At 46.4% G+C, this 15,596-nt stretch overlaps 1 protein-coding gene across 1 annotated transcript in view; it reads left to right on the plus strand.

Moving 5' to 3' along the window:
• The first annotated feature begins 10,476 nt into the window (after positions 1-10,476).
• The window catches only part of ENDOD1 (endonuclease domain containing 1), a 46,354-nt gene continuing 41,234 nt past the window's right edge, over positions 10,477-15,596 (plus strand). The window contains exon 1 of the mRNA XM_078656978.1: positions 10,477-10,878. Within this exon, the coding sequence (XP_078513104.1) occupies positions 10,582-10,878 (297 nt within the window). The 5' untranslated portion in view covers positions 10,477-10,581. The remainder of the gene's footprint in view (positions 10,879-15,596) is intronic.

Raw genomic sequence — 15,596 nt, forward strand, 5'->3', positions numbered from 1 at the left:
GTCTGGCTCACACATCATGTGTACAGTCACTCACGTTCAACCCTAGGATTCAGCATCTTTGGAAAAGGTGGGAAACACACCAGCCCCAACCTGCCCCATCTTCAACAGAGAAGGCCGGTGCACTGCTGGTCAAAGAGTGCTCGAAAGGCCAGGGGGTGCCCAATATCCTCATATGCGGAAAGGCTCAGAGTGACCTAAGGCAAGTAAATGGTCCGGCACTTTTTAGGTTTTGCCTAGCCGATGCGTACGAAGTGCGCATGCGCTAGGAAAAACGTGATGATTTCTCTCTGTGGGGCATGGTTCGTCCCCACTCTCCCATTGGCTAGCTCCATAAATGGAGGCTAGCCATTGGGAGAGGGCTCTGTCCGTCAATGCCGGACCAGATTCGGGGGCGTTCCCAGGAATTTTTGGCTTTTGGGGACGTCACGCTACGTCAGCCAAAAGCCGGGAACGCCCCCGAATCTGGTCCGGCATTGCCGGCACTGGCACCCAATGGCTAACTTGGAAAGCTTATAGTTGTGAATGAAAGGATCGATTGCCCTTTAAAAATAACGGAACACTTTGCATTTTCTGTGCCACATTGCAGGTAAAACCATGTGTTACACACAGAAGCATTGCCCCGGTCACCCTTCCTGCCAGACGCTGCTCCCTCATTCCTCGCTCTGCTCGCAGCCCTCCGTGCCCACGCCTCATTGCTGCAGGCTGGCGTAGCTCGGCTGTCGTCGTCTGCAGCCTCGCCCCGACTCAGGCCAGCTTCCAGTGGAGGCCCGGCTCTCAGGTGGATGGAGTGGCCTTCCGCACTGCTTTTACACTCCACTCGTTAAAGTGCCGGTGCTTGTGGCTTCGAAGGGGACCCCTTCCCGCCAGTCACCCGGAGGACGGCCCTCAGCAGGGCTCAGCCCATGGCTTGCTCCTGGGCCGCAACGCAGGACAGGCTGCTATGTATTCAGTATCACCTTGCAGCAGGTACATTGGGTGCGTCTGCACATGTTTGTGTTGTCCAGGGCTGCTTTACAGACATTTGCCGGCCCTCTGGTGAAACCGGAGTCTGTATAACTGTCTCACCCTCAGCTATAATCGGAGCCACGGGAGGGCACTGGCAGTGCTGGGTGTTGGTGTTAAGCATGCAGCGAGCTACGAGCGCACAATGACTCCTAGTGCAGGCTGACTTGTCTCCAAATGCTTACATAGATTAATGCCACCCACCTTCTCTTTGGTACCCATTTCGTGGACAGAAAGATGACAGTAAAGCTTTTGGGGTCCAAACCCTGTTGGTGGGACCAGTCCTGGTAGAGACGTGAAACGTGGCAACGGCAATGGTACATCTGGCAATTATAGGAAGCATTATAGTAGCAGGAAGATGATAAAATGATGCGTGCCTGTCTTTAATGATACGGCAGCCGGGATTGCTGCACTGGTATCACATATATCGACAGTTGTTTATCTGTGCAGCGCCAGAGATGCAGGGCGGTGGCTTGGCTGTGGCAATCTTCTGTGGGTATTGATGCAGCTCATGTTAGTGTGTGTAGAGTAGGGCTGTGTGCGGGGCATCCGACCCCGACACACAACGGATTGTGTAGTTTTAAGATGTATGTATGGTGCTGTGTGGATGTAAGTACTGGAATGACATGGAATGTTGAAGGGTGTTGCTCTATGTTGGAAATGGGATTTGCGCAGCTTGAAGCATTCATTGCTGGCTAAGATTATACACCTTGGGATTGCCTGTCTAACTACCGCTGAAGCAGGTTGTTGTGCCGGTCAAGATTGATGTTCTTGTTTCCCAACAGAGTGCACGACTGCTCTGTGGTTTGGTATGGTGGTGCGCCAGCAGAGAGCTGTTTCCAGCACAAAGAACTCCGCAAAGTGCTGTATGTATGAAGTGGGTACACGGGCAGAGTACCAGTACTGGAAGTTCAGGAGAATGCCACGCTTTGGTTGAGCACCACTATCAGACGAGTGTGCCTGTGGTGTTTTATAAAGGATGGACTGTGTTTTTACTCCATCAGCCACCACCTAGGTTTTCTGGCACAGTACTTATGAATCTGGATGGTCAGTTCAAAAAATCCCTTTCAGGTAAGGGAGAATACTGCCTTCTTTCCTATGGTCCATTAGAAGTATTCTAGGGGTCCTGGACTTCACAGAATACCCCCTTTCCTCGCCTGAGGTGGAGGTGAAACAGAGGTATTTTTAAGATCCAAGGGTTTGATGGTTGAGTTTTTTCTGTCCTGTATCGTGGACTTATGCCCGCCAAGGGCAAGCCAGGTGTTGAAGACTAGCCTGCAATCAGAATGATGTTGTTTGACATTCCAGACTGGTATTATATGAAACTTTCTTAAAGACTGACATAAAGTTGTGAATTGATCGCAGCGTCACCACTGGCTATGTGTTTTGATCAGAAATGTAGGACATGAATTGTTTTAAAGGTCAGAGGTTAAAAGCAGCTTATATAATCGAAGCAGCAAGTTGGGCATTTTTATGTCAGAAAAAACTGCCCCCTACCTCTGTGAAGTACTCTGACTCTGCTCCTTACCCTCCCTTGGCGCCTAAAACTGTCCCCTGCCATGCACCCTACAAAGCCTCGACTTAGTAAACTGTCCCTTCTCTGTGTGCTTCGAGGCCGTAAAATGTAAGCCTAGGCACAAATGGATGGTTGGATTTGTGGGGTAAAGTTTTATTTAATGTGATTTTATGTAGCGCGAACTTTACCCGAAGGTGTCAGAGCGCATTACATAAGAACCAGTTGCCAAACCTAAGGACTTTGATTTACATGCGTTAAGTAAAAGATACAAACAGGAAAACAATTGAAATGTACTAGATGTAGTCACACAAAAAAGAGACTGTTGATTCTCGTTATATTTCCATATATATATGGAAGGGATATGAATAGATGTACTGCAAGAGTCGCATACGAATGTTAGAATAGAAAGGTCTACTGCATATACTAGTGAATACAGTCCTCTCTATATACAGAAAAAATGAGTTATATTTAGAGGGGTCGGAGTGGGACACAGTGGGTGGATAGATGCATGAATGATGAATGTATGCATGATGTATGGGTGGATGCATGGATGGGTTGTTGGTTGGATGGGTTGGTGGATTGCATACATTGTTGAGGGATTGGCTGTATATATGCATCTATCCATCCACCCATCCATGCATCTATCCATACACCCATCCATACACCCATCCATGCATGCACTCATCCATGCATCCACCAACTCATCCATGCAAGCATTACAACAAGAGCCCGCAGCTCTCCGTCTCTCCTCGCCCCCCCTTCCCTGAGCCCGCAGCTCTCCTTCGTCTCTCCTCGCCCCCCTTCCCTGTGCCCTGCTATTGTAAATGACAATGCCATTTATTTGTTACAAAAAAAAACATAAATAAAAATAATGTCAAGAGCAATGCCAATAGCTCTAACTTTAACAAAGGCAAAACCATTGCATTGTAAATGCTTGTTTCTGAGCAATGTTGCAGAATGCTTAGCTATCTGCATAGTTATATCGTCTCCCTTTTTGAAGAGTGTTTGAAAATACTGGAACACAGCAGGCGCTCTCCCTTCCTAAGCACTGTTGTGAGATACTCATCAAGAGAATTTTGACAGAACGGCGACGGGCGTGATGTTCTAAGCGGACTACGTTTCATATCAATGCGACGCATAGTTTGGCCAGCTGTGACAAAGTAGGCCAGCTCAATTTGTCCAAGCATATTAGATGTTCAACAAGCATTTGCATAGCCAATCGGTCTCGCTTTTGGGACCTTATAAGTATTTAGTTATGCAGCACAATATCCTTGGTGCAACAACAACTGTTGCATGGCTAAACACTTATAAGGTCCCAAAGGCGAGACCTCTTGGCTATGCCAATGCTTATTTTAACTGCCCCTCACCGCGACGGACAGTAAAAACAAAAGCCTTTTGACTGCCAACTCTAAATAGGATGAACAGTGGGATGGCTTACCTGTGACATCAAGCTACTCCCTCGGGCAGTAAGAGGAAGGTTTTACCCCAGCATAGTAAACTGTACTCCATCGATGTGGACCCGGTGGTCTACCCACCACTAAACAGGGGGGCCGAACCAAGAGTTTGGCAGAAAGGTTACTTGATCACTGTTACGATGGAGCACTTTTTTCCTTCAAATTTTATATATGCCCCTTAATGTCTCAAATATTCAATTCATCTATCCCTATACAGAATACTAGAATAGATGCACGAGATCACAGGAGCTCAAACTTGACATACATAAGAGAAAAGGGAGCATATCACTAATATACCACATTGTAGTGGTACGCATATTGCGCGGTTTACACCGCGCGATGGTATTGATGTTTTGCATTCTTTTCTCGCGCTGTTCATGCGCTCAGTGTGTATCTTTATGTTTCCTTTTAAATGTGCGTTCCACGCGCGGCGTGTCTGTTTAGTGGAGGGTCCTAACGTTGTGTCAGTCACCGTTGGGCTTTCTGATGACCAGATGCATCGTGCGTTGGATGGAGTATCATTTGGAATAAACTACACTTATTTCATCTATTGGATGTGAACGGATTCTTTATTATCACGACATTTGGCGACGATTGGGAACTTTGATGACTCCATCCATACCCACGCAAGAAATTTACGAGAATTTCGAAAATTCATCGAGAGACGGACGTACCTGATGCCTATTTTCCGGTTGAACTCGAGCGTGAGAGTATTCCGGTAGGACTTCCTGAGTTCCTTTCTTTAATTTCTCAGGACAAGGTACGTTGCTTTATCAACTCCGAAGCGCGATTGGTTGTTTAAAAAGCATAATTTTGAGTCTTCCTTTACCATTGGTCTTGAAGTCTATCTCTGACTCTGGTTTTCGATTGTTCATGGAAGTCAGCCTGTGACTCTCGTTCTGCATGTGAACCCACTGATTGGTTCACCTTCATTTTTAATTGATTGTGTACTTCGAAGTCCTGTGTACATTGCCTGCGGGGTGCCGCTGTGTGACTCTGGTATCAGCGCGATGCTACAGCGACGCGCACGCTTTATTCCATCGGCTCTCAGTCTACATTTGGAATTCCTTCATTAATTTCAGTGTGTTGCTACAGCAGCACGCACGCTTCATTTTAATAGTCTTTTGGGAGATTTTAACACGTGACTGATACAACGTTCAATACTTATTTCTGCGTGTTGATTCAGCGACACGCACGCTTTAATTTACTGCTAATTTATTGAATTATCGGAGCGTTGCTACAGCGATACGCTCGCTTATTCTGTTAGAGCTTGTCATTTAATTCATCTTTACTCTTATATAATGTCACATGTTTGAGGCACATTTATTAATAACTTTTCAATTTACAAGTCATAGGTGTGTTTTGAATTTTATTTAAGCAACAGCATCTTTCTGGGATTGTTGATTGTATTGTATTGTGTACAATTTTATTTATTTTTTCTTTCAAATATTTTCCTTTCCTAAGGGCTATTGGTCATTTATTTTATTATGGCTAATTTACAATTACAACAGATTACCCAACCTCCTCCTTTCTTAAGTAAACCTGGGACCCCTGAGATTATTTGGAAGGAGTGGTTTGCCCTTTTTGAGAATCATCTTGTTGCTATAGATGCTGTTGCTTACTCACCTGAGCGTAAGTTTTCTATTCTTTTTGGTTGTCTAGGACAAGCTGCACAAAGAATTTTTAAAAGTGTTATTCCGATTCCTCCTCCGACATCTCAAGGTGGTGATCAACGATGGAATATTTTCATGGAGGCGGTAGCTCGTTTAAAGAAACAGTTTGCAGAAGAGCCTAACATTATATTGGAAACGCTAGGAAACATAGAGAAGATGAGAAGGTAGAAGAGTACATTTCTGCTCTCAGGGTACTAGCAACAACATGTGACTTTGGTCCATTGTCCGATAATTATATCGGAGATCAGTTTGTTTTCAATTGTGCTTCACGTAAGATCAAAGAAAGAATTCTGGGATGCAAAAATCCTTCTTTAGAAGAAGTAATTGATCTCTCCTTGAGTATTGAACGTTCTACACTTACAAGTAAAGTGATGGCTGATTCTACTAAAAGCGGGATTAACATGGTTAATGCTGTAGATTCTAGTCAAGAGAGTCCTATTTGTTCAGTAAATGTTAAAAACAAAAATGTGAGCTATGTTCAAAAAAGACAACCTGTTTTCTGTTATAGGTGCGGGTCCAAGAATCACATAGGGAACTTTCAATGATGTCCAGCTATCAACAAACGTTGTTTGATTTGTAAAAAAGTGGGGCATTTTCAGGGGGTTTGTAGAAATGTGAGGAAACCTTCTAATGTTAATTTTGTTGATTCTGATGTTGAATATTGCAGTAATTCAATCAGTAACATAGTTGTTACCTTAGACTGTAATGGTGAAATCGATGACATAAAGGGTCCATTATGTTCTGCAATAATTGATAACGTTCCATTACAGGTTATGGTAGACTCAGGATCGCCATTCACAATCTTAAGGGATTCTACTTTTTATGATTTATGGAAAAGAAAGGTTGATCTGTTAGAATCAGATATAAATCCAAAAGCCTTCGGCGAGAAGGATATCAACATGATTAGTTATTTTGAAGGGTTAGTACAATGTTTGGGAAGGGAAACCATGACAAAGATCTATGTTGCCGAAAAAGGGAAAAATATAGTTGGCTGGAAGGATCTTGCTCGCATGGGTCTATACTTAGTACCCGGGGATGATAATCCTATCAAAGTTAGGGATTTTCCTGTTTCGAGTATCGATTGTGATTCGTCTAATCCTGAGGTTTTTGACTCTAAAAAGATTTTTGATGAGTTCAAACCTGTGTTTAGCGACAAAGTGGGCAGTGTGAAGGGTTTTGAGCATAGGATTAGGTTAGTTCCTGGGGCTCACCCTATCGCTCATACAGTCCGATCTGTTCCTCTAAGTGTAAGAGGTGAATTGGAAAATTCGTTAAAAGATTTGTGTGAGCAAGGCATAATAGAACCTGTTGATTCTTCCCAATGGGTGGCCCCCATCGTGGTCGCACGCAAGAAGTCTGGCGAGATTAGGCTTTGCGCGGATTTACGCTCTTTGAACACAAATATTATCATAGATTGTCACCTCCTACCAAAAATTCATGAGCTACTCGCAAACCTTGGTGGTGCAAAATGGTTTTCGCTGATTGAATTGAGATCAGCATACCATCAGGTCGCTTTATCGAAAGAGTCCCAAGAACTAACTACTTTTATCACCCCATTCGGAGCATATAAGTTTTTGCGCCTTCCCTTTGGTTTGCCATCATCCGGAAGTGTTTTCCAGAAACTGATGGATTCTCTTTTTCGTGATGTATTAGGGGTTCAAGCATACCTTGACGATATTTTAATTTTTGCAAAGTCTTTAGTCAAACATAACGCAATTCTGAGACGTGTGCTTACAATTTTGATGTCTAAGAACATGACCGTCCGTAGTGACAAGTGTAAATTTGCTGTTAATGAGTTAGATTATTTGGGTCACACCATCTCTCATGGGGGGATTAAGCCAAAATTTTCGGTGATCATGGCCATTGAAGAAGCCAAACATCCTACTGATAAGGATTCTCTATGATCTTTTCTTGAGTTGGTGGAATATTACGCTAGGTTTGTTCCATCTTACTCGCAATTAGTGGAACCTCTTCGCAAGTTATTAAGAAAAGGTTGTAGCTTCGTGTGGTCGTCTGATCTGGATAAGGTTTTTGGGGACGTGAAAAAGATGATTGTGTCTGCTAAAGCGCTTTTCGCTTTCAGAGATGATTGTACTTCAATCATAACAGTTGATGCCAGTATGTCTGGGCTTGGAGCGGTGCTTACACAAAGGGTGAATGGCCACGAACAGACCGTTGCATTCGCTTCTAAATCTCTCAAATCCTTTGAAACCAAGTACAGTACCATAGAGAGGGAGGCGTTAGCTTGTGTCTGGCGGTACAAACATTCAGGACGTATATTTGGGGTCAGAAATTTGAACTGGTTACCGACCATAAACCACTGATTTACATTTTTTATGAAGTTGGTTCTTCTTGTATGTCAGCAATTTTGATGAGGCTGGTCTCTAAATTGCAGGAATTTCATTTTGAAGTTAAACATATTAGTGGCGGGTTGAATTTCCGGGCCAACTGCCTGTCTAGACTTTCCATGGTGAAGGATGATGATGAGGACATTTCAGGTGAGGATATTGAATGTGTCGCTGTGGTCGATGCGGTGGGTGATCTGGGCTCAGTCATATCTGAGTTGGATTGGATGTCTGCTAATGAGAATGATTCTGTGCTTCAGAAGGTCATTCATTGTTCAACTCATCTTTGGCCTGAACCTAGGTGCTTTGAGGGGGAATTGCGCAGATTTGCTCAGATCTCTGAGGAACTCTCAGTTGAGAATGGTATTGTTCGTAGAGGGGATATATTTGTTCCTCCTTTCAAGTTACGTTCGTCAATCATTAACTTGGCTCATCAGGGGCATTTAGGCGTTACCAAGACCATCATGAGAATTAAACAGCACTATTGGTGGCCCTCTATGGATGAACAGGTTAGGAAATTGATTGATGTTTGTCCTGAGTGTCTGTTTTCCGATAAGCACTGGAAGACGATGAAGGTTCTACACCCAACAGAGTTTTCACGTACTGCTTTGGAGAAAGTTGGTATTGATTTTTCAGGTCCGTATTCTGTTTTGAATCAGGAGAATAAGTACGTAATTTTGCTGGTCGACTATTATTCGAAATGGATGTATCATGAGTTTGTTAAAACACCTGATTCGGATTCTACAATTACCTTTCTAAAGAGAGTGTTTAATGTAGAAGGTACTCCGAGAGTAATAGTTACTGATAATGGCACGCATTTCACTTCTGAGAAAAGGGGCAATTTTCTTACCAATTTGGATATCAAACAGCTGAAGGTTGCTTTGTATTCTCCATCATCCAATGGGTTGGTTGAGAGAGGAAATAAACTAATTAAGGAAGGCATACAGACGGCATTAGCATGCAAGCTTAATGTGAATAATTTTGTTACAGACAAAGTATGGCATTATAACACCACTCCACACTGTACTACAGATGTATCTCCATTTTCTTTGCTAAGGAGCAGGGATACCCATTCTAATTTGTTTCCTTCTTGGCTTCACAAATTGTCTGGGGAAAAGAAAATTGACCTAGGTGCTATTCGCAAAAAAGTAAATGACAAGCAGATTCAAATGAGGAAAAATTTTGATAAAAAAATAGTTCTTTGAGCGAGGATATTTTGGTTGGGGACTGGGTTTTGTTAAAAAAAAAACAGATAGAATTAAGTACACCGCGCAATGGTATTGATGTTTTGCATTCTTTTCTCGCGCTGTTCATGCGCTCAGTGTGTATCTTTATGTTTCCTTTTAAATGTGCGTTCCACACGCGGCGTGTCTGTTTAGTGGAGGGTCCTAACGTTTTGTCAGTCACCGTTGGGCTTTCTGATGACCAGATGCATCACGCGTTGGATGGAGTATCATTTGGAATAAACTACACTTATTTCATCTATTGGATGTGAACGGATTCTTTATTATCACGACACACATATATACATTTAAACTTGTGTGTTCTGGAGTAGCGTCCTACTTGCCGCAAAATGCGTCAATGCCTCGTCAGGGGTAGTAAGCACTCTATAAATACAGTTTATAATTATAATGCTTTATCTCAGCTTTGACTGTACCAAAGGCTCATTCCCTTTTAAGTCAGGAATATGATAATGTTCTGACATCACTTCCTGTGACATCACATCATGTGGCGCCTTTGTGTATTACCTATGGTAATTAGCCTCCCCACTCATTGTATAGGACTTGTGCCCTGGCATACAGCTAAAACAGTCCAGAGCGATTGGATTGCCTGTGCTTGTTTATTACTTGCAGATCCTCTCCATGTGGCGTACGTTATGCCCTTGCATCGCAGGTGGGAGGGGAAAAAAACGTTCAGGAGGTTCCCATTTAAACCCCGAGGCCAATACATAGTTGTAAGATAGAGGATGTAGCCTTTCGGCTATAGCGGTCGACCTTAAAGCTGTGGAACCGGGTTCGAGTCTCAGCAACGACGCTCAACATCTTGTGATTTTGGGCAAATGACTTAATCTCCCCATGTCTAACAAAAATGTCGGGATCTAGTTCGCGCTTTGTGTCATTTTGTAATGAAACTGGTGCTCCTGTAAAGCGCTCTCATACCCGATTTCTCGGGTCTAGTTCTAAAACTCAACAAAAAAAAAATTGGGGGCACCTCGTCGCACCCTGCGATGGTGCATCATTTTGCATTACGTCACTGGCACTCTCTCAAAATGATGCTAGAGGATGAATGAGTAAGGGAGGGATAAGACTATTGTTCATATGCCCTCAGGAATGAGGAGGTCCGTGCCTATAGTATGGCACCGGGTGGGAGGGGAGCCTGACAGCGCAGGCTGCAGCTCCCCGCTCGTTCTCCCGTCATGCAGAGAGCCTCGTCTCCAGCAGCAGGCAGAGCAGGTCTGTGGTGTCACGTTTCACTCCGCCCGTGGGCTGCTCCCACATTCCTCCCCGCACGGCCTTGCAGCAGCGCCTCTTCTCCCGCGCAGGTAGCTCGCTGAGCGCACAGCAGGCTCAGCCCTCACCGCGGACCGGAGGATGGAGGCGGCAGCCGTGCTGGCGCTCTGCGCCCTCGCCTTCTTCCCGCCCCCGCTGCAGGCCAGGGTGCTCCGGGCCGACGAGGACGGCTTCGCCGAATGCAGCGTCTTCTTCAAGGAGCAGAGCCCGCCGGGGGGCTTCGCCGACCCCTCCGCCGTCAGGATCTGCCAGAAATACAACGGGGAGCCGCGCTTCGCCACCCTCTACAGCACCGAGCACAAGACCCCCCTGTACTCCGCCTTCAGGTACACCGAGGCGGCCCCCGGGAAGGATGAAGGCTGGCTCGTCGAACCCCAGGTAAGACTGCCTCCTGCCTGGCAACAGCCCCCGGCGATAGGGCGTTTATGGATATAGCGCCTTGAAGGCCACTAGGAAAGTTATACCTTTCATTGCAGCCTTTCTTCCTCTCGTAGCCCTGTGTTGACGTCATTTAAATTGCTAAATATTACTCCTTTTATGACCTGAGGGCCGCAATGTGGAGTCGACATTATCTGTATTACAACCAGTGACCCGCATTGCCCAGTAACGTCGGTAGCACGTGCATTCGCCCCATAGGCTTTGTGTGATGAGTGCATTTCTTCTGGCACGTTTGTAAGTTAACAAGCGCTATATGAATGTAATTACCAGTGCCACACAATACAACTGCGAAGTCTTTTCGTTTACTGCCTGTCTTCGACCCGAGTGTCCACGTCTGCTCCGCCCTCTTGTGCTGTAACACACAAACCCGCACAGGGCGTGACAACTGGGGTAATTTAGCACTTCCCAGAAGCTGCTCGCACGAGACATCTACCAGAGGCACCTGTGCTGCAGATGAACACCCCGTGCTGGTTCAGTCCACTCACTGCACCGACAACAGTGGCGGCGAGGCAGGGGGGCCACCATACAAGCGAGGGCAGTGGGCCCGCTGCCTCCTGGGCGGTAGCAAAAGACGGCCACAATCTTACACTCCTGAGGCCCCAACACTAGGTGTGTGCACTTGAAAGGCGGGTGTTCATCAATGAAACGTTGCGACGAAGTGACCCTTGACGATGCTGCATTTCTTCCTGTTATTAGCTGTGCCTTGTTACTGGCAGGGGAGCTTGGACCACGCGCCCTGAAGCATCCTTAGGCTTAGAGTGCAGTTTAGCGCTATCGCAGTGGCGGCTCGCCATGTCTACAAAAGGGAAGTTAGCATACCAGACAAACTGCTGCACACGGAGCTTGCACCCTCTGACAGCCGTGTCTCTGTTCCATCTCCCATGGTTCTCATAGGCCTACAGGTCACTAACCCATATTTGTGACATCATTGGACATCCACCCTTACACACAGCCCAAGGCATTCTAAAATCCACTGTTTTAAACAGTGCTTACATTCCGTGTTAACCGGCTTCTATGCGCCTTCGAATTGGAAATGTGACGTGCTGCTTTCGTGGGTAAGCCATTTTGCCAAGTAAGTGAGCACCTGTCAGTCATTCAAGTCCTTATAGCTGCATTCTTTACAGATGTTTTGTTCCATCACACACACATGGCTCAAAAAACACATGCTGCTTCTTTCTGCCAGGCATGGGTGGGCCCTGCTGATTTTTGGGGATAACTCTGATCAGCCCAAAGACGCATGCCCGAGTCGAATCCCCCATTTTAGCAGCTATGTTTCTTCCCCGTGCAGGGAAGGGAGGATCCGTCGGGCTGCCCCCACCTCCCTCCCATCCCTGCCAGCCATTTCTTGGCTCGCGTGACGTGACAGTGTTGAAAAAGCATGTTTTTGTCATGTCAGGAATTTTAAACCCGAGCCTGCCTCCCACTCACGTCTGTAGAAAGCAGAGTAATCATTCAGCCCCGCAGCCTGCTCTGGGTGGGGCTGGCTGCAAAGGCACTGCAGCGAGGAGCAGCTGACAGGCCCGTCGGCCCCGCGCCCCGGCTCCTCGGCTGCAGCACCCGCACAGAGCGGGCATTGTTCGGCAGCGCTGGGACGGGGCGCGTCTGGAGCGTCGGAGGACGTGACACAAATACAGCATGCGGCTAGCTGTGGCAATGCGCCTGTGTTTGGGCTTCTCGATAAAGCTTTATTGTATCCAAGGACGGCACAGTGATGCAGACAGAGCTCGAGAAAGGGGTGGCCTTCCTTTGGTGTGTGCTCGGTTCCCTGCAATAAGCCCCATTGTCTGGGTGACCTCCCCTCCCACCTGTGAGCAGCCCTGACCTGAGCAGCCCTGACCTGTGAGCAGCCCTGACCTGGGAATTGACTTAATAGCCCTCCAGGGGAGGTTGTTGCTTTGAGGTGGAAATCTTTAACACGCATTGGCAAAGGCAGTAGGTTTCACCCCTGTGAGCTATTGGCGTTGCCAGTACCTTTTGCCAATGCTGCACAGCATCAGTAAAATAAAAGAAAGACACGATGATGTGCTGCGCTTAAGAATGCGTGGCGTCATGATGTCATGCGGCCGCAGCCCGTCATTTGGTTGGCACTCACATGCTTCACCACACATGCATCCACCTATTAAATGATGAGGATGCCTCAATATATTTGATTAATTTTAATTACCGATTCAAGATGGCGGACTGCACTTATAGCGTTAAATACAAATACACAAAATGACTTGCACAAAAGCAAATTGGCCCGGCAGCAAATCGGAGCTGCCATGCCCTCCAAAACAAGTAAAAAAAAAGCATTTTAAGGACTGGTTATAGATTGGTCAGTAACATTGGGGGGGGGGGGGGGGGGGGGCTTCGGTGTTTTAATACATTATAGGACAAGCAGGGTGTATGAGAGGGGCCTGAGTGGCAGTATTAAGGAAGGGGAATGCACGTTGGTTGGAATACTAAGAGAGAAAACACAATATTCTGCAAAATAACCAATATTTTTGAGGACTTTCCAGACGGAGAGTGTATGTTTTTGGCTGTGTGTGAAATCCGACGAACACCTCACCATACCTGAGTGAAAATACCAGTAGCCAACTAGCTATCGGAAAATACTCTTACACCCCCACCCCTCCACCACCACCACCACCGACGATAGATACACCCCATTTTAAGGACCAGGAGGGACGTGAGAGCGCTAAAGGAGCTGGCGGGGGAATAGGTGGGGAAAGCAAGCAGGAGTGGGAATGATGAGCATTAGGAGCTCTTTAGGCCATGGGTAGGGGGTTAGTTAAAAATAAAGAAAAAGGTGGGTATAGGGAAAAGGAAGCAACATGGATCAGGTGTGGGGGTGAGCATTGAACAGTAAATCAGCTCACAAGGGAGCAAGGAAGAGTAATTGAAGGGAGACAGCATTGGATTGGGACAGAAAATAGGCCCAAGCTCCAAAATATATGTGCCCAAGATTTGTGGATTTGATACCTAAAAAAGTAGCACATTTGTGCAGATTGGGGCAGTTTTGAATTTGCAAAGACAAGCTGTATAAGTGTTTTGCAAGGTGTGGGAGATTGCATGGATTTGAGCTTGCAGTAAAAACGGCCCATCAGACCACAAAAAGCCAAAACACAGCCCACACACTGACCTGTCAGACCAGCCCATCGGACATTGCCTGATTGCCCTTTAGGCCAGTCAGTACTATGGGGGAAAAAGCTGCACACGAGGAAGAGAACAAGAAAACCTGCTGTCTGGCAGGTGAGACCTAAAACTGTTCCTCAAAACAGCACAATCTTCGAAGTACATTGTATACAAAATAGTAGGGTTTGCAGAGAACTTCCAGTTTTTCAGGGTCAGACACGCCTTCTCTCTAGACGCATTAAATGATGTGCTTGCCTATAGATAGCTACTTTGCTAGGGCTTAATTTAAAGGCTAGAGGTACCGACCCCTCTTCTCATTTCTTTTGTTCAAGCAGAGATGGGGCTGCACCCAGACCACTTCATGTTAAGCTGTATATAGACGGTAAATCCAGTTACATATAAAAAGAAAAGCCACATACCCCACCTGGAGCGTGCAAGAGGAGAGGGGAGTTGTGGATAACACCTGATCACAAACTCCCCTGGCTGCCATGATGCTACTTCTCAGGCTAGTTAGAACTCTGCACATGGTTCAAAGACAGAGCATCGGAAAACAGGGCGCACACACCTCAGGCACACCCACAGAAGACACATGCATGACACCAGGCACAACACTCAGCTTGGGAATTGCCCCTCCTCGCGTTCAGCAGGTGTAGCCTCGGCTGTAACCCAGAGCAGCAATTTCCTTTCCATTTTTGCTGCATATAACCCCACGCCAGGAGTAGCCCTTAAACCCCGGCTCACAAGACAAGAAGAGGGTCTGGCTGCCCCTCCATCTAAGACGTCACTCCGAGAAGCTGATTGTGCTTTGCTATTTATCATCCCAGACACACATGTTAGGCCTATAAATGACAGAAGGGTTACTGCACGTGTGCACATAGAGGTGCACTCATCAATTTTTGCACAGGCACACATGTTTAAGATACCCCTGTGTCCTCAGTGTAGGAACTCTGCTTGAACGAATCCACTCCCTGCTCACAGCTGCCCCTTTTCAGTGCACTCCCTCCCCATACAGCTCAGAGTGCTTTTCAGTGTGCTCAGAGTTTATCAGTGAGACTCAGTTGTGTTGTGTGTGGACTCTCTCACTAAGGAGGCTCTCACCCCTGCAGTGCTGGGTCCTGGTTAGTGGACTCCAGTGGGCCTCAGAGGTGGGGTCTGTGGCACTTCACCAAGGACCTTGACTGTCACTCTCTCGGATGCACTCAGTGCTAGCCTGCCTGGCCAGGCTGGTGAGCTGTGCCCACATTCCTGAGCCCACTCCTGGCTGCCAGGGAACAGACATAGGTCAGAGGCAGGTCAAACACTGACTCACTGATAACAAGCCCTGGCCTGATGAAAGATCCTGCTAGAGGAGAAGATACCCAGCATGCCCCAGTCTGCCTTTAGCAACACTTTCAACAACATGGATACCCAGTACAAGGAGAAACAAAACACACTAAAGGCAGCACAGCAATGTAAAAACACTGTGGCACATGGGACAGTACTCTCATTAAAGTCCCTTAATCTTAATGAGATAATTACGTCATTAGTTGTTGTTGTACTACTTT

Source organism: Lissotriton helveticus, chromosome 8 (assembly GCF_964261635.1).
Source record: "Lissotriton helveticus chromosome 8, aLisHel1.1, whole genome shotgun sequence".
Classification (NCBI taxonomy): Eukaryota; Metazoa; Chordata; class Amphibia; order Caudata; family Salamandridae; genus Lissotriton; species Lissotriton helveticus.